Consider the following 20,528-nt stretch of genomic DNA (forward strand, 5'->3'; position numbering starts at 1 on the left):
ACACTTCAGTTTCCTCATCCATTAGCTGGGGATAATAACTGCCCTCCCGTCCTCTCTCAGTGTTTTTGGATCAACAAGATGAGCATCTGAATGTGCTTTCAAAATAAAGAGCAAACGTATACACAACATTATGACCAACTACCTACATAATCACCACATTAATCTCAGTATGTGAAGGAATCCTACCAATCAACAGAAGAAAGATGAAAAACTTCAGAAGATAAAAATGAACTTCCTGGGATTAGACAGTTTGGGAGAGAAAGTTGAGATTTTCATTTATTTCTCCAGAATAAAAGCATGACCAACTATTCTCTCTCTCTCTCTCTCTCTCTCTCTCTCTCTCTCTCTCTCTCTCTCTCTCTCTCTCTCTCTCTTTTGAGAATGAATAGAATCTTATTATCTTTAATGATAACATTAGCAAACTATGCAAGAATTGCTTTTCCAGGTTGTGGTATTGACCAAACATTGAAATACATAACACGTGAAGTTCTAGAATCTCCTTTTGGGAAACGAATTCAAAACAGGATGCACAGATGATTTGTGTGACCAGATTAGATGGGTGATATAGATGGACCAGGTGGCATTTCTTTACTTAAAGTTAATAGTGACTGTTTATTAGAAATTGCAGTGTGTGCCTGCACCGTGCCACTGTAGGCATCATAGCAATGGTAGGATGAGGGGACCATGATTGTGTCATTTTATGAATGGAAAAACCGAGACACAGCAAGAAGGATGGTTATTTGCCTTTTGTCATAGAGCTTGTGAGTGGTAGAACTCAGCCAGCAGCACACACATCCACAACACACATCACTGTTCTTCTGGTTCCCTGATAGCAAGTAACTGTCCCCTCCAGCCTAAACTTCTGTGACTCTTAGCAGATTATTGATTTTAAAGAATTTGACACTGTGCTAAAATTTGCAGGGATGAAAACGGAGATGCAGAAAGAATGACACATTTTGTTTCTTTTTAGAAAAGAAAGACAGTGGGAAAGAAAAAAACAGGGAGCTTATTATCTCAATAACTTAATTCACAGGGAATATATTTTTGAAATAGTTTAGTACAACTGAGACTGGCATAGCCAACTCACTACCTGAGGGATCTTGGAATGTTCTGGAGCTTTGGTGAGTTTTGTTTTGTGTATTTGTAGATTGGATAACATACTAATTTTTTTTTTTTTTCCCAGGGGGACAGTATTTTCCTCCTGGAAGCCTTCTCTAAATTTTCCTAATTGTCTTCATTGTTCAAAGTATCACTTTATACTAAGTCAGTTTATTTATGCTCTCCCTTATATTTATCTGTGACCTGTGGGATGGCTGGAGTCACTCATGATTTATTCCAACATACCCCAAATTGAGCACAATGCCTCACTTAGGTGCCTAATAGAGTTGAATTGTATATACAGAATGGGCCATAAAATTCTTTACAAATTCAGTAACCATATTTATTGAGTACTATGTGTCAAAGCCATCCTATCATTTGATCTCCATAGCAACCTAGGAGATGGATACTTTCCTTAGCTCCATTTTACAGATGTGGAAATGAGGTCAAAAAGAGGTCAAGTAACTTCCCAGAGTTAAATAGCTCATAAGGAATAAAGTCAGGATTCAAACCAGGGCATTTGCCTGCAACATCAAAAAATATTTTGAACAGGCTGTATGATTAGGAACAAATTCCCGCTTCTCAGATCATTATTCTGTACAATGGGGCTAAATATGCATTTCCTGCTCAGCCGAAGGCAAGATCAAAAGCAAGGCTGTGTGCGAAGCTCTTTGTGACTCATAAAACCACACGGATGTGAATTATTGGTGCCATAATAATTTCTCATCTGTCTCCTCTTCCTATGAGGTTTCCTATTCATTGTCAAGCAAGTGTCTGACTAGAGGCAGCCAGATGAATGACTAAGTCATCTGCTGCTCTCTGGTGGCTCCTGATAGGGACCTGGGAGGATGAAAAGAGAATTATTTTTCTTCTGACCTGTGTGCCTGCATCCCAGCTTGGTGGTGAGCAGGCTGCTGGCAGAAATGCAGTAAACAGTGTGTGCCCTTGCTTCAGCTTGAGAGCCAGGTTCATTTGATGTTTGGGACTTGCTTTAATGAGAATAGAAGAGAGGTATAAAAGCCAGCTTTGGTAAGGATCCCCCACATGGCTCACAGTTGTCTGCTATTATTCTCTAGGCAATATTTCATTGGATTAGTATGGCAATTTAGACTTCTTTTCTTCCTTTTAAAAAGACCCACATACATTTTAAAATTAAACGAAAAGCTATCAGCTGAAGTGAACTAATTTCAATTTTACAAAAATGATTTGCCGCAGCCCCTATGTCCCCCAGGCCACTAGCTGGCTGTGATAATCTCTCCAGCAGGTTTCCAGCAGAGCGCACAGTTGATCAATTTTTCTTAGGCAGAATTTTTCTCCCCAACAACCAAAAAGTCTTTAAAATTGAATTCTGGATTGCACTGAAGTAGCTGAGCCCAGGTCAGTATCTCCTGCTCAAAGGAAGCAATTATTAATTAGTGATTTGACTTTGGAAATTCTAAATAAAATTCACTGAATGCTGCTGTACAGGCTGGGTGGGGGGGGGTGAGTGGGTGCGGAAGTGGTTAGGAATGCATCTGATTAGGTGGTAAGGCGTAATGTATACATGAGGGTGGGATGCTTGCTTGAATTATATCCTCTCCAACCCTACTTACACTGCTTTAATCTATGTTAATTATATCCTTGTGTGCTCATTCCTGGAAATTTCAATAGTCAAATGAATTATTTCCCATACTTCTCATACATACCCAACACATTAGTGTGGACACAGTGGGGTCACCTTTCAGAACTTCTTCCCCAGCCTCAGCCTTATCATTCCATTGAAATATTCCAGCCTCCTTTGGACCTGCACTGTCAGTTTTCTCCCCCTTCAGCCAGCTTTTCAGTCCCTCTGTGCCTTTACTTACCTCCCCACCCATCCTGAATCCCTTCAACTCAATCCCTTCCACACAGATATCCCAGATCTCCCTAAGGCACGTGGTGTTCGTGGCAGTGGTTCTGGAGCTCTGGAGCTGATATTTCATTTCTCTGAGTCTTAGTTTTATCCATAAAATAGAGGAAACAATCCTTAATACATGGATTGTTATGGGTTAAAGGAGACAATGTGGGAAATATGTGCAGCACAGTATTTTAATGAGAACAGGAGGGAAGGATAAAAATAATATCATGATTATCACTGACAGCAGCAGCAGCACCAGAAATGACATCCCTTTGTATTTACCATCTCAATTCCTATTTTCTAACCATTATTTACTTGTTTACTTCACCATATGGTTTTTTTTTTTCTTTTCACTATGGAAATTTTCACACAATTAAAGATAGATAGAAGTAAATACATATCCATTGATAACATTTAATAATTAATATGTTGTTGACTCATCTATTTTTACTGAATTTTTAAAAGAAAGTAAATTAGAGATATTGTGACATATCTTTAAATACTTTGGCAAGTAGGTTTAAAAGGGAAAAACAACATCCTATGTAAAAAAAAAGAAAAAATATATATATACACACACCATTCTATCAATCTTACTTTTAATGGACTAGAGGCATTTGCTAATGTCACCTTCATCAGCTTTTGTGATCTCATTTATCTTGACTCTATATTGCTGTGCTTATATAATCTAATGAAAAGAGGTCAGCACTTAGAGAACCAGAAATTCAGTTTAGTAAAAGTAGGTTCTTTGATAACAAATTATGACAAAAAGTTCCATTTTCTCTTTTGAAAGGATACTAATAGAGCAAATTCTGCTAGGAACAGAGTGCTTGGAAAACAAATGTCTCTTGGTTATTCACTGCAGACAGTAGTTCCTGGGAAGCTGGGGTGAAATATTGATGAAACTGACAAGCTTTCCTCTTCTACATCCTGAACTCAAATCTTAATTATATTGTTTTCAACCTTTGTGAATTCAGGTGTGATATTTAACCTCTTAGAGACCCTGTTTCATCTGTGATTCAGAATAACTAGAGTAGCTATGTATTCTAGAGTCTCCTAAGTTAAAAACTATTTCCCTGGTCTGGGACCCATGGTGCTTTGATTCATTTTAATAGTTGTGCTAGAAATTGCAGGTAGCAGAAGAAATCAATAGGAAGGATTTCCACTTTCTTTGTTCCCTGTTACCGTCCAGCAACGTCTAATGTTACAATTGCTCTAAAAGTGGGATTCTTCAAAGTCTAAATGGTCCTATATCCTAAAATGGCACCTACCTCTTGCTTAATAGAAGAGAACTGGAGAATGTGGTCTTCAATTAAAGTCCAGGCCACTGTGAGCAGGGCTTACTGATGCTCAGAAATAGCATTGGGCATACACATTGTAGACAAATTTCTCATTGTGACATTTGATCCCAGCTCTCATTTCTCATTTCTCACTTGTGATAGTGTGGAACAGCTTTATTCCTATTTCTTTTAATAAATGTATAAAAAGTGAGCAAGTAAAATTTCTTTTTTTTTTTTTTGGCGTAGAAGAACTGGGGTATAGGCAATACTTGCAGAGGATAAGAGGATTCACCAGAGACAGAGTGGGGAGCAGAACAGGCGAGATAGGAGAAGTCTGCTGTGCCATATGTGGGTCACCTCCCTGGTGGGGGACAGAACTCTCAGGCAGTAGTGGTAATAGTGCTGAAACTTAACCCCGAGGCCACCAGGGAGGTCCATGTGTGATTTCTGAATGAAGGATGATTTGGCGACAGTATATTTGTCATCTTCATTGCCATGAAGATGTTTTTCTGTGGCCAAAGAGACCCAGACCTTGGCCAATGTGCTGAGGAACAATAAACAACAATATGCATGTGATGAATAGAAAACGTGTTTACATGACAGTAAGGCAGGGGTCTTCTAGGAAATTTTGCTTAGATTCTTCCCTAAAGTTACCTCTCCCAGCTATGATGAATGTGCCTGAAATATGATCATTCTAATAAAACAATGAATACTTTTCCTAAGCATTTAAAGCATTCATAAAATTTTATTTATTCTGGATCTGCAGTAGGGATATGGTTAAACAAGAACCAAGTCTGTCTTAGTCCACAGGAAACTGTATGCCTTTAAGCAACCCCAGGGAGACTCCTAGGTGCAAGATAGCAATTTGCCAAGGGCACAGAGGGCACTCATTCAGGAGGAAATTGGGTGAGATGGACAGCACTGGGATTCCCTACTCTGTTATGGACTGAATTGCATATTCTCCAAATTCCTATGTTGAAGCCCTTACCCTATTTCAGAATATAACTGTATTTAGAGAAATGGCCTTTGAAGAAGTGGTTAAGCTAAAATTTTGTCCTTAGGGTGGACATTCTATATTCCGACCAGTGTCCTTATAAGAAAAGGAAACTTGGACACCAAACAGGGGTGCCAGGAATGCATGCACACAGGAAAGGCTATGTGAAGGCACAAGGAGAAGACAGTCATCTACAAGTCCAGAAGGGAGCTCTTAGCTAAGAGAGCAAAGCTGCCAAACCCTTGAGTTTACATGTCCAGCTTCCGGAAATGCAAACAATTAATTTCTATATAGAAGCCACCTAGTTAGTTATGTTTATTATGGCATCCTTTGCAAACTCACTCAGAGTCACACAGTCCTAGGCTCAAATGCTAAATCTCTACCAAGCAGCGGTTTAATCTGTTATTAAATAACCTCTTGGCTCCTAGCTTAGAAAATTTGGATAATCACATTTTTCTCATAGTTCCTTGAAGGATAAATGTTATTGTGCACAATAAAGTTCATCACGTGTACCCTCACTGAGCCAATAAATACTGAGTTTTTGTGGCATCTTTGCTTTCATCTGCTGATATCCTTTTGGTGCTTCTGGTAAGGCTCCATAAGAAAACACACACTTACTCATTTTCAGTCTATGTGGTTTGAACCTTATCCACCGTCACTGGTTCAACAATGGACATGTGAGACAATAAGTAGGTCAATTTGTGGCTAAGTTTCTTCACTAACTCTGCTAGTGCTGGCTTTCAGAAAAGGAGATGGATTCCTTCTGTAGGGGTTGCAGAGGGTAGACTGTTCTTGAAGTATCTGAATCCATTTTACCACCAAAGGAAAACATGCTTTACAACAGAAAGCAGAACACAGCCCTTGAGCCTGGTGCAAACTCAGCTTCAATCCCTCCCTGTTATATGAGTCTAAGTTCTCCTTCTCCCTTCTGTGTTTGATTAGCAGTTTAAATTTGGTTTGTACTTTGTTTCTCTCACTTGCAAGTTATTCAGTTAACTACTAGACACTGCTTAGGAGAATAAAAAAGGGCCTTCCTATGAGATCAAAACCTCAGGACAGGGGCCTCCCCGGTGGCGCAGCGGGTTGAGTGCAGCGCTGTGAAGCTGTCCGCAGCCTCTGCAGCACGGGTTTGATTCCCAGCCAGCCAGGGAGAGACCCACATGGCACGGCAGGCCTCTCCTGTCTCACCCGCTGCTTCCCTCAACAGTGGTCAGTCTGCCTGTTCTGCTCCCCCTCCCACCCCCGTCTCTGGTGAATCCTCTCACCTTCCCTCACTTCTGGCCTGTACCCCAGCTTTGTATAAATAAATAAATCTTTTAAAAATACAAAAAACAAAAACCTCAGGACAGGATGGGCAGGTAAGCATAAAATGACCATGGAAAATATTGAAAAAAATAGCTATTATGGGAACACAAAGAAGGAAACACCTCACTCTACCTGCCCACGTTGGAAACTCTCCATTCTTCTTCGTCAAAAAGAAGTAAATGAGATCTCTTGCAATGGAGTTCACCAGAATTAGAGTTTATCTCAACATAAATATAAAAGAAATTAAGTTAAAATACAAATTTGTGATTCTGTTAGGACAGGTTCATATACTAACATGTTCTCATTAATGAAAGTTTATGTGGATTTTTATCTTTATCCAACTGCAGGTACCTTATGGGTCCAGTTCATGTGTCAACTCGTCTACCCAGGAATCTTTCAGTACAGATTTTTCTGGCTTCATCTTTCTCTTTAGATAGGATTAATCTCATTCTTTGAAGTGAACTCCTTTCATTTCATAGCATCTGCCATATTTAGTCATAGATGATGAAACGAGTTAGGGATGACATGTTCTTTGTGCTCCTAGCACTTGGCACAGAGACTCAGCTGTAATAGGTTCTTGCTCAACAAAGTTTTCAAGGGGGTTTCCCTGGGGGAAGTCTCAACGCTACCACCCGGATGGCCTGAGTTCAATCCCCACCTAGGGATCTACACACATGGTGTAGCAGACCTCTTCTGCCTCGCCTGCTGCTCCCCTCAGCAGTGTATTTCTGTCAATTTACCTGTTCTGCTCCCCACTCTGCCTCTGATGAATTCTCTCACCCTTCTTCACCTCTGGCCTACACCCCGGTTCTTGTATGCATAAATAACTCAAAAACTTTAAAACTTTGAAAAAAAAAACCCAAAGATTTTCAAAATAGAAGGAACAATATCCTTAAAGACAAGATGGATAAATGCGAGATTAATGATAATACAGTCAGACAAATCAGTCATTGAAATGCCATTCTCAATAATGACAGGCTGATGAATTGACCTCAGTCTGCTGGGAAGTCTGTGGTGATGGTTTATCATCTAGTAAAGCTGCCCAGGGACAGCACTAAACGCTGCTTCTTCTGCTCCCTTCACCCCATATTTTGGTTTCTTCTTCTAATTTGTCTATTTCTCCCCATATCATTGCCTTGTTCTAATCTCCCAGGATAAATATCCAAATTGTCTTCTACTGTTCCTCATTCCTCACGCCCACCTTAATTCCTAGTTTTACTTACATCCATCCTTTCATTATCCTCTCACCCTACTGCCATTACTTTACTTCTTCCTATTCTCTTGATCCTTGCACGTCTTTATGGTGTTTTATGTGCTGATATATCCCAAGTGACTAAAGTAATGTCTGTTCAATAAATAGTTGTTGAAATATTGGTTTCCTTGAACTGAACTTCACTGTTCCAAACCATTTTGCAAAATAATCTTTATAAAATCACCTTTTCATTATAAAACTGCCCCATTCCGAATATATCAACAGTTCCTCTGTGTTCATAGATCATGTCCAATCTAATTAATCTAGTATTTGGACTTCCACAGACTGGCATCAGTTCCACTGGCATCAGTGGAAATTTTGGCATTATTTTGATATTGACCTGGATGACCTTCTATTCCTGTCCAACTTGCTTATCCATTGTTCATCAGAATAGTGCTCAGTTCCTGCTTCCAATGAGAGGTAGCTACTGTTCTCACTTTTCTCTCCATTTGGAATTTATCTTCTCAAAGGAGAAAATCAGAAGTTATAAATGAAAAGATAGACATATGTAGCCATATAAGAAATTAAATGTTTGTATATTAATAGTTTCCACATAAACATTTGAAGTTTAAAAGCTAATGTATTAGACAAGAGAAAAAAACAAATGCTAAGATACAAAAATGATCAATATACTTAATATGCAAAGAGCTTTTGCAAATTGATTTGCAAAAGAAGACAATAAGTGAAATAAAATAATGATCTAAAATATAAACAATAAATGACATGAAGAAAATGTCCATATTCACTCTGAATCAGAAAAAATATATACATGTACAAGAGTCTATATTACATTTAACCATTAGATTTAGTAATAACTTTAAAAGATTAATCATATCTTAAGATATTACAGATGCAGCAAGCATTAAGTCATCGTTTTGGAAATGTAAAATGCTACATTTCTGTAATTAATGTCAACAATCTGTCAATGATAACCAAAATAAAAAAAAAAATCACACTCTGATTTACTGTAGGGAAACTGTTTTTACCAGAATAGCTCTTAGCACAATTGTGCAAATGAGAATGTTTATGGTGACCAAAAGAAATCCATAAACAATGTGAAAGTTTACCATCTGGGATTTGTGACTAAGGAAAATACAAGGAGGAATATTGTACAGGTATTAAAAATAATGAATTTGAGAAAGATCTCTGTATAAACAATGCACTTAATGTTATGTTCTATAAAGAATGTCTCTTGGAGAGTCCTATGTAACTGATCCTATTTAGAAGGAAAGATAAACCAATAGGATAAATAGCGAGAACACTTGAGTCTTGTCTCGTTAAATTCTAGATTCTCTGAATTTATGGATAGAATTATTTCCTTGGTAATTCACTATCCAGTTCCTTGTTACTGCTTTCTAATTACGGTCTTGAAATATTTAAAAATGCATTGTTACCTTTTTTTTATTATATTTTTATTGAAATGATGTTGGTTTACAACACTATATATGATTCGGATGTGTGTGACCACCCCACATCTGTCACAAAGGCACCCCATTCCTTCACCAGTCTATTGTATTAATGCCAACTACTTAATTAGAGCATAAGTTCCTTTCTGATAAGTTCAGATACTCTACGCTTTGCTCTTGAGAATTATTTAAAACTTAAGTTTTCTTATCCATTTTTTCCTTAAAAAATAGTTTTGAGTTTCTACTAACTTCCAAGACCTTTGCTGAGTTATTGGGATACAGTACTTTTAGGGGGAAAGGATGTACTGCACTAATCCCATACAGGCGTTGTGGACTCCACCCCCACTCCAGACCAAAGCCATCAGTACATTGGGAAAGACAAATCCCGTTACTGTAACAGGGTGGTCCCCAGGAAAGGGGGAGGTTTCCTGCCCCTCCCAAGGGAGGGTGGAGCTGAGCAGGAAGAGGAGAAGCTGCAGAAGAGACTGAGGAAAGAAGCAGGATGGAGCCAGGAGACCTGGAGGAGGCGCATGGAGCCTAGAGACACGTGAAGAAACTGTGCTTGTCTTTTGGTCGTGGACGGGGTGACACAGATGTGGGTGAGACCCGTGGGGAGGTGACAATGGCAGCTTTTATCTTGATGTTGATTTTGCTCTTTTCCTTCCGGGCTTGTCCGGTTGTTTGTGACCCTTTTCTGTGGGTCCCCACTGGAAGATGTTTTAGACTTGTAGCAGGCTTTGGGGCCTTGTTCTGGGCCGATCCCATTTGGATGGAGTTTTACCCACGAGGGGACGGGTAACTTTGGGTGCTTCATTTAGAAACTAGACTCTTCGCCTTACCTGTATTGTTTCCTACTTTTATTAAAGTTCCTTCCCATTAAAGTCTCATATGTTTTGTGTTGATGCGGCGGATGGCAGAACCCATGTAGAATAGGCAGGTTTGCGGGGCTTGGGCTGCCCCTCTCCCTGTCCTATAACATTACCACCAAAGGGAAGGTGGCTGGGACCTGAGGGTGGAGATAAGCAGTGAGGGTTGGTATAAAAACCAGACACGTGGGCTTTGGGGTCTCTCGCTCTCTCGCTTGCCTCCTGGCTTCACGGCTCCTGACTCGCAGCCAGCTCTGAGTGCCATTTGGGATTCCTGATCAGTGGATCGGGTAGGACGCATTTCAAACTTTGTCTCCCACTTTTCTCCCTGAGCTGTGCATTTCCTCATTTCCCCTTCCCTTGTAAATAAACCTTTTATTAACCTTTCGCGTGTGCCTGCGGTAGAGTATTAATAAGTCCTTTTAAGCGCACGGGTGAGGACCCACAGTCAGGCACCCCGTTTTGTATCGGGGCTGCCCTATAAGAGTACTATCTCAGACAAAACAAAGTCTTAGTCTAAAATTTGAGTTGGAAGGAGGTATCAAACAAGGTCTTTAAATGTCATGAATCGTTTAAAAAAGTATTGCCAATTGTTTTGTTAGTATCTAACAAGCTGAGTCTTTGGAAAGCTCAATAATGTAAGGACAGGCTTTTACTTAACTGCATTTCTCTCTCCTGAGATGACAAGGTAACAAATCAAATAAGGAAATAAAATAAATCTGCTTTCCCAGTATTAGCTTTAAAAAAATGCAAGGGCATATATGCAAGGCAGTAGTATAGTGGGATTAACTTAATAATATCAATGTCAGTGATGATGACAGCTAATATTTATTGGGTGCCTAATATGCCCAAATCAGGTTGTTGAGATACACAGTCATGAAGTCAGCCATTTCCTCCAACTGTGCCCTATCAATTCGAGGGACCCATGAATGCCATCCCCTTCAACTGTTTCCTATGTAACCTAGTAGAGAAAAGTGAGGATTTCAAGGATACTGCCATCTTTCCTGCTTGAATTCCAAAGCAGCTAGTCTTTGTTTTCAGGCTTATTTGGTTTTAAAAGATTACTACTTGAGCATGCAAGATTTTTGCAGTCACTGCATGTCTGAGTAACAAGAAAGAAAAAAAAAAACTAACATTGTATTTAATAAAAAATACAACATGAAAGTTTTCTTCCACTTCCACATATCATTCATTATTAAAATGCATTCCCAGCCTAGTCTGTAGAAACATAATCCAGGAGGAATCACACTCATCCAGGACTCAGTGGGGGGCTTATGCAGTGCAAGGTGAGGCATGGGGGTTTTAGGGCAGAGTGCCTGGTTCAAATCCTGCCTCCATCACTCTGACTGTGAGACTTCAGTAACACTTAAATTCTTTGAGCCTCAGATTCCTCATACATCAGAATAATAAAGTAACATTTCCTACAAAGAGCTGAAGGGTGCCTGGAATATCAAGAGCACTTTAGTTTGGTAAAAAAAAAGAAAGAAAGAAAGAAAGAAACAACAGGCTGAAAAGGAAATCCTTCATACTGGGATGCTGCATCCTAAGTCTTAAGCTCCTAACTTATTTTCTGTTTCAGCCTCTCCCCAAATCAGAATTTTAAACCAATCAATTTGTAGCTTGCAGGTCAGCATCCCAACTTCCCTTAAGGGAAGATGGCTTTGCCTGAGGAAATCCTTTTCTTTCTTTCTTTTTTTTTTTTTGCTGCCCCCTTTTGGCTATAAAAGCCTCCCAGTAGGTACAACATTTTCAGTCTTTCTATTTGCTAGAGGGGATCTGTTCAACCCATGGGTCCTTTAATAAAGACAATTAGATCTCCACATTTAGTCAGATGAATTCTGTTTTTTAAGTTTCTTTCTCTTTAAATTGAGATAATAATTCCTACAGTACATCAGTGGAGCTAAAGCAAAACAATGAACAAAGCCTTTGTAAATTATACAGAATCTCATTCTGGTAATTAATTCAACAGGCACAAATGTTGTCAAGTAGCCACAAAGACCTAAAATGAGGTTTCCAGACTCTTCAAATCAAGACCAACCAAGATAAATAATTTGAAAACAAGCAGATTATTTAGATGTTACTTCTCCAACTATCAGATATTTACCATATATATTTATAATTCCTTTCCAAAAGAGTAGAAAGACTATAAAATATAATTTAAAGAATTTTATAAAATTATAGAATACAGATCAAATTGTGGTGTTAAAACCGGAAAGACTAGTTATGAGCGTCTAAAGATATGGAGAGACCAAATATCGCCATTTTTAACATTAGAATTAGAAAGTTTCCAAAAGTAAATTTTCATCAACTCAAGAAGAACTGTCACAGGGCAACCCCAATGTGAAATGGGCTGGCCTGAGTGTGGGTCCTCACCCGTGCTTAAAGGGAGTTATAATTAGACTTGGCTGCAGGAACACACAAAAAGGTTAATAAAGGGTTTATTTACAAAAAAGGGGAAATGAAGTAAGGAGTAACCCAGAGAGAAAGAGAGACAGATAAGTTGGAGAATGCGTCCTACCAGTTCTGCTGAGCTGGAACCCCAATAACATGCTGATGGGTGTGGGGGGGGTGTTACAAGAACCACCCCCTCCAACGCTCACATGTCTTGTTATATACCAAAGCTGGCTGCTTAACTCCACCCTCAGTTCCCAGCAATTCTCCCTTGGGTGGTGAGAACATTATGGGATTTGTAGTCCTTGGTGCCTTGAATCTCTCTGGCCTGGGGTGGGGGTGGGATCCATAAAACCTGTCTTTGTGGAGTCCCTTCAGTACATCCTCTTCCCTCAATAGCATGAGAGACAGATATTTGGATCTGGCCATCTCCTATCATCATGACCCAAGGCCAATAGAATTGCCTGCCTGGGGCACAGAGAGTACCTAAAGTAAATATTCCTTCAAGGAAGGAAAAAAGGATAAAACATTCTCATTTTCCTTGGGGTCTTGTTGTCTCGTGACTTGCTGTTATTTGCAGAGCCCTTGACAATGAGTCAAGGAGGATGTTAAAGCTTTTTGTGGCTTTAACTCATTTCTCAACATAGGCAGGGGAAGAAGTCACACTGTTAACCATCCTTTTGCACTGATGAGGAAGCCCATTTTGGTTTTGTTTGTCTTAACTCATTTAATCCCCACTATATCCCTTGGAGGCATTTACACCATTATCATTTCCATTTCACTGATAAGGAACACTGGGCTCAGTCAGAGAACTACAGAAAGAAGGCAACATCTGTCAAGAAAATGGCTGGTCTCAAGTTGTGAGCTACTGATAAATAAAAAATGGACTTTGCAATGGGACTAAAAATAGGTTGAAAATTGCAGCAAGGAGCAAAAGGTGGTAGCATTTCCTGGCAGATTTCTATTTATAGGCAAGCAGTGAGCCTTACTTTACAAGCAGTGAGCCTTACTTTAGGGATGTGGAAAGAGAGAAAAGCTTATGGTGACAAATAATTGCAATGGAACAATAGAAGAAACAATGACAGCTAAGCTATATGCTACATATGTTTTTAGTTTTTAAAATAAGTGCTTGTTGTGGGCAGTATCATCTCCACTTAAAAAGTGAGGACACTGAGGCTTAAGATCACATAAATAATAGGTGCAGGACCTCAAATTCAAAATCATTTATATTTTGTCTCCAAAGCTCAGAAACTCTACTAACAGGCAAGCACCTGTTACTGTAGTAATAGGTAGTGATTGACATGTAGCCAAATCGTGATATAAGAGAATTGGGGGGAATGATAGTATGGGTAAAGAGCACCATTTATTTTTTAAGATTTTATTTATTTTTGTGTAGAAGAACTGGGGTGTAGGCCAGAGGTACAGGGGTGAGAAGATTCACCAGAGACAGAGTGGGGAGCAGAGTGGGCAAATCTACTGAAGTACACCGCTGAGGGGAGCAGTGGGTGAGACAGGAGAGGTCTGATGCACCTTGTGGGTCAGCTCCCTGGTTGGGGATCGAACTCAGGCCATCACAGAGGGCTGCCCCAGTGGTAGCACTGAGACTTAACCCCTAGGCCACCAGGGAGGCCCAAGAAGTAACCTTATTAAAATGAAGCAAACTCTTTCATTATTACCATTCAGTACCTTTGACTACATTTTGAATTTTTTTCCTTACAATTTGGTTCATTAGAGTTTTACTCTTTCCTTCCTCATCTAATCTTAAGATATTTTTTGGTATCTACCCAACAGGAAAAGGAGAACAAAATGTTTCAGAACACCCACATACCAGAGTAGATAGTTAGAAAAGCCAAGCGACCGGAAATTTTGATCTGTACTTATGCATTAAATACATATTAAAATTCATAAGGAAAGTATCCAGTAAATTAATACAATTAAAAGAAAGGCTTGGGGAAAATGTCTACTTGCTCAACCTCTCTGATAAAATTACCAGAAAGAAATGAGCAGCTTAATTTATATCAAGGTGACTGAGTTTAAGCGATTCTGTACCATATTTATACACTGACCTCACAGGACTCTTTTCTAATGTTAATTGATAAAATTGAAAGAAGGATCATTTCATGCTTAATGAGAATGATAAAACGTGAGGACAATGATATAACACGGAGCAATGGAACAGAGACTGGCTGGGGAACCTGGTCAACTGGCTGTGTGACCGAGAACAAGTTATTTTACCCTGGAACTCTGTTTTCACAAATAACTGGGGGTAAACTAAATTGTCTCTGACTGAAACTCCCAATTTGGATGAGAACGCATTCCAGATATTCCTGGGCCTATTTGGCCATCCTTTCTGGGGAAGTCACATTGCTTCGGAGTCCAAGAAGACACGAGAGAAATCACAAGTGGTGCCAGTTGCTGGAATCCAAGGCTGTGTTCAGCAAAGCAGAGAGCCAGATAGGAGTGCATTTCCTAGAAGCCAAGGAGTCAGCAAAGAGAGATCACTCCAAACAAAGGGTCCTCTGGTCTCTGCCACCTACCCCCCAGAGTCATGAGTGGTCCCGCATCTACTGTGCGCAGCCCCACAGGGACTAGGGCGCTTTAAGCCAAGACTGGAACAGCTATTTCCTCCAGTTCCACGAAAGTGTGGAGGAAGTCGACACTGTGCAAGAAAAGGTCTTCTGATCAGAGCCTGCAGCTAAAACAGATCAAGTTTCCACCAGCTCCTTCTAGCTATTAAGTCTAGGGACTTAATAGTGCTGAACCTCAGTTTCTTAATCTGCCCAATGAAGAGAATGTTTTCTTTCTCAAAGTCTCCAGAGATTATTACATTTCAAAGTGACTGTATAGCACTTGCAGCAGCACATGACAACTGCCTGGGTGTGTTAGCATTTCTGCTCCCGATGCCATGATTGCAGCTGTCATCAGGGTTTTCAGGAAGAGGTCCCTGGAGGCATCACAGGCCAGGCCTGTGGCTTCATGATGGCTACATGTGGGAGCTGCGGCGCCCTCAAAAGGAGTGGAATTCCTTTACCGAGTGAAGTAGCATCAAGTGAGTGGGCACAGGAGCCTGAGACTGTTGTCCTCACAGAAAGTTAGTGGCCACTGGTGGAAGATTTTGGCCATTGGAGAAGTGATGGTAACACTTCTCTCCCGGAGCAGTGTTTTTTTTTTTTTTTGGGGGGGGGAGGGGGGAACTGTAGGAAACACTTGAAGAGCATTTCCAAGCATTTCCTGTATTCATAGGTCAAGGCCACAGGTTAAAATGCTGGGAAATCATAGAACATTTCAATGGTTAATCAATCAAATATGTTTATCTTGACATCTATACTGTGTCACGAACTTTTGTAGGCAGATGGAAACCACACTCAGCAAGACAGATTCCCTGCACTCCTGAAGCTTGTATTCTCAAACTGGTGGTACATATGCAGATACCAAGAAAAATTTTCATTTAGCAGGAAGCTTACAAAAGTAATATAATGTGTTGGAAACGATCGTTGAGAGTGAAGGTGAAGACTTGCCTTGCAAATGGCATTTGGGCTAAAGTCTGAATGAGGAGAGTAAGCAGTTTTGGGGATGATCTGGGGTAAGGTTGAGTCAGACAGAGGAGCTGATACAGAGATCAAGTGCAAAGATTCTGCATCAGGAATGAAAAAGTAAAGATGCTCAGAGCAAACTACAAATGGAAAAGCAGTTTGAAATGATGTGGGAGAATCAGGGAGAAGCCAGGAGCTAGCAGAAGCCAGAATAAGCAGTGGGGCGAAATATTACTAATTTGCAAATAAACTAATGAAATAGTAGACTTCCTTGTCAAAGAGAAGGCATCTCTTTCCTTCCTGCATATTTTAGCTTTCAATACAATGTTGGAATTTGTGGTTGAATGAACTCCACATTCTTAGGCATTGTCCTATCCCTTTCTAATTAAAAGGTGTCCGTGGACTGCATTTTCAAACTTGATATAGAAACCAGTGGATTCATGGAATCTACAGAGCCAGAGGGCCAGGGTTGAAATTCACGTTGCCTGACTAGTATTTCTATTTCAAAGAACTTGGGCATTAGACTTCATTAAGACTGTTTCCTTATTTTTAAGTTTATAATAATTGCTGCCACAGAGGGAGAAATATGAAGATTAGGAAAGATAGTGTATTTGAAATGTCCTTGAAAATGATAAAGCATCACCCAAATATTTCTTACAGTTTTAAAATTCTTTTTATCGTATCTTAAAATTTCTTGTCATTGTTGTTCTCCAGTAAAGTCACTAGAGGTCAGAATTTCACATAAGTTGTTAAAGAAGCTGCTAGGATAGGAGAAAAAAACCAACATTTTCCCACAGCCTAAAATAATAACTTAAGGCATAGAAAGAAAAATAATGTTGAACAAAGTAGTTTTAACAACTGGAACAATGCTTATTCTCAGAATTGTTACTCAGTAGACAGGGAAAGGAAGGAAATTTGAATAGTATGTGTCAAATATCTATGTATTATGTCTATACAACACAGAGTTTATGTTGATTACCTTATATTATTCTTAAAGCAGAATCTATATAATGAAGGTCCATTTTGCAAATGAAGAAACCGAAGCATAAATAGATGGAATCACACTCTGAAGGCCAAACAGATTGAACACAGTGACTTTCTTTGCACTAAGTTGTGACTGGAAAATAATATGGACAGCATATTAAATGAAGGTTAGTATTACTGGTTTTTCACCTGGAACTCTAAATAATTTATTTAGTCCTGATTTTTCAAGTAAATTTAGTGAAAATTTCTTTTTATTTTTAGTTTCTCAGAATATCTTGAAGTTTCTGAGCACAGTGCTTAGTAAATATAGTATTGAGATGATGAGCAATGGAGAAATATATAGACCAACTTGATGTTAGGAAAATTATCCATCAAACAGAAGCAAATAAGCCAGTCCTTTAATGTGTTTACCGAGTCATCAATTTTTTATCTCTTTTTTTTTTTTCATTTTATTGAGAGCTAAATAGATAAAAGTTGCCTTTTGGCGGGGGCAGGGCGGGGCCAGGGCACTGTGTTAATGAAGGGGAGAGGTGTGGTAGATGGCAGTTCTTATCTTGAGAGAGAGAAGATATAAACAGTGCCTTGTTTTTGTATTGCTCAACATGGAGCCCTGTGCCTGGAAAAGTGACAGGCAGTGATGAAGAGGCTGCTCTGCTCTGCGTGTGCCTGTGTAGGCGATCCAGAGACAAACGTGAGTTGACTGGGCCCTGACCCTACAAGCCTGTGGTACTGCTCAGCTCGAAATATATATATGTATCCCACTCAAGTTCTTCCTGGGCTGGAAAGATTTGGCATCTCACATAATACCTGGGACTTAGTAGACATTCCAGAATCATGGAATCTCTTTAAAAAAGGAAGGAACTTGATACCCATTTGATGCAAAACCCCCAGGCTCTAGGGGAAGACAAAGAAATCATGTCAGGACCATTATAGACTTAGGGTTCTAGAGGCCTCTTCAAGTCTCTGCCTCCCAGGGACACTGACTTCTTGTCACACACACTTCTGATGTCTAATCATTTCATACTTTGTACACAGGCTCAGCACAAGGTTAAAGGGGCTTCCATTGTTTGAAATCTCCATAGGGTTTCTAACGGGAAAGAAGAAACCGTTAGGTAAAGAAATGATAGGGAAACTCACAGTGGGTACATCCTACAAATGTGAATTGTCTTCTGCTCTCCTTCCTGAATTCTTCTCTCCATGCTCATGACACTAATATATATTAGTTATGCATCTCTTGTGCCTTATACAGGTCTTGGCGTTTAGTAGGTATTCAATATATGTTGGGTAAGTTAGAATAGAATTGTTGAATTGGAATGCATTTTATTTTGGGCATTATTATAACAACACTTTGTTCCATTCTGCCAGTTTGAAAGTTGCAATTTCCCTGCAAGTAAGTTGTTTAATGGCTCTATTCTCAAATGGATTCGCTTATCTGCAGGCACAAGGAAAACTTGAATTTTCAGCATTCTCCATGACACTCCAAGAGTAATGCAAAGTTTCATATATTCCATGGAAAATCCAGAAATGGTTTTAAGTAAACACATTTTTTCTAATCGAAACTTTCTTTTCTGAACGTTTGCCCTCACATTATTCATTTATTCACCCAAGAAATTATTTGAAAGCCCCAAGGTCTCATTGTCCCTCCCTGCATTTATTTTATGGTATCAAAGGTTAGAACTTGGATTGCAATCTTAGGAGGAAATTAATTCACTGATTAAGAAACATGCACTTTAAGCAATACACATTTAAATAACTGACAAGCATAGGGCGATGTATTTCTGCTTTTCTTTGAAAGATCCTTTTTTCTACTTAAAATTTTAAACAGCTGCAATTCTTCCACCCTCTAGCCTGAAGAAACATCACATGAATTACTAATGAGGGAGCACCAATTTGCACTGCAGTGACCACTTTTAGAACAAAAGGGTCAGAGCAGAAACCAGGAAAACAGCAGCATTTTTAATCAACCCGTTGCTTGAAGCACATTTGGACCTTGGCTCTACTTGAAAAATTTTGCAAAATTCTATCATCCTTCAGCTGAAGGCACTTGGCCCCGAAGACTCCACTCTCAAATACAGAAACATTCTTTTATATACTACTGCTAATCCTTGACAAAATTTTTCCTCTTTGTTGGAACTCAAGAGCCCATTAACTTATGAAATATACAGAAGATTTAATTTTTCCTTCACTGAACTTTTGTCTAATTGCTTTACCAGCATCAGCATGAGACACATTGGAAAAAACTTCCCCAAATTAGTAATGCTCTTAAGAAGAGGATTCCCTAAGTCTGATGCTTTGCTTGGGTTATCTTTCCTTGGAATAGCATGACAGAGGGACTTTCCCCTGATCTGGAAGAGTCTTAACACATCCCTGCCCCAGGCTCTTTCCGCTCCAGTGCTCTCCTACCTAGAATGCAGGGGAGTTTCAAAATGAGTGATAAGGTATTGATTTTCCAAAGTAGAAGGAAGGCGGGCAGGTGCTAGGGAGGAGAGAAGAAAACAATTGAGAGCTAGCATGGAGTTGAGAGATGGAGGAAGAGAGCTTACTTATTATATATGGAAATCTCGTTTTCTTTCCTCACCTTTGGGTCCTGGTGAAATTGTGTGTGTGGCACAGACTTCAGTGGCAGGACGACTATCGATGTCCAGACCAAGACTCTGAATTTGCAAAAGAAAGAGCACCAAGAGGATGAACTGGTTTCTTCTAAGTGGGGTTCCAAAGTTGCCCATTGCTGTGGTTCTTCAAAAAGAGTCACCCAGAGTGCCACACAACAGCTTTATTTTAAACAAAACCTTCTGCTTTCAGGAAGAAAGTGAAATATCGGGTGCAATACATTCCAAAAAGGCCTTGAAAGACAAGAAGGAAGCACGTCCTCATTGTTTATTTTCTCAGTATTCCAAATGGACCATACATTGTCCAGACTGTTTATTTTCAAGTGACAACAGTTTATTGAAAATTATCTCTGAACTAAACACTCAAGTGTGCAGGCCAGTAGAAATATCTCAAGGAACTCAGAGGCTAGAGATGCCTTCTGCTCAGTACATGAATTGACAATTTAATACCCCATGTTGCACTTACATATTGGGCTCCAGAAAGACTGAGCAGAGATTTCTTGAATAACCTCCATGTTATGTAAGCACTATACTTGGGTTAGGACTTTTATTGAGTAAGTTTTCATGACCCTTGTGACAGTTGAAGACTGATGCCCCCACTGCTCTCCATTTTTTTTCTGTTGCTACAAAATATTATCTTGGGATTTAACCCAAAAGGAAAGAACACCAACTTTTCTGCAAAGAAAAGTGTAACTATGTCAATAAGTATCAAGAATATTAAAAATATTAATAAGTATTGAGAATATTAAAAGTGCATAGCCTTTAGCCTAATAATTGATTTTCTGGTACAGGATCCTAAGAAAATATTCTGAAATGTAAGCAAAACTCTGTTTGCAAAGATGTGGGGATAAAGGGTATTGATTGCCTAAACAGGATGTTAATGGTTTGCCGATCATAGCAAACACAAACCATGAGAGAGTCTGCCATGGCAATATTG

At 39.4% G+C, this 20,528-nt stretch overlaps 1 protein-coding gene across 1 annotated transcript in view; it reads right to left on the reverse strand.

Annotated features, from left to right (window-relative positions):
• COLEC10 (collectin subfamily member 10) overlaps positions 1–19,801 on the reverse strand; it is a gene marked incomplete at its 3' end in the record, with an annotated part of 32,485 nt that extends 12,684 nt beyond the window's left edge. Inside the window, exon 1 of the mRNA XM_084230114.1 lies at positions 19,561–19,801. Within this exon, the coding sequence (XP_084086240.1) occupies positions 19,561–19,708 (148 nt within the window). The 5' untranslated portion in view covers positions 19,709–19,801. The remainder of the gene's footprint in view (positions 1–19,560) is intronic.
• Between the last annotated feature and the right edge of the window lie 727 nt (positions 19,802–20,528).

Source organism: Talpa europaea (genome assembly GCF_964194135.1).
Source record: "Talpa europaea genome assembly, chromosome: 3".
NCBI classification, from domain to species: domain Eukaryota; kingdom Metazoa; phylum Chordata; class Mammalia; order Eulipotyphla; family Talpidae; genus Talpa; species Talpa europaea.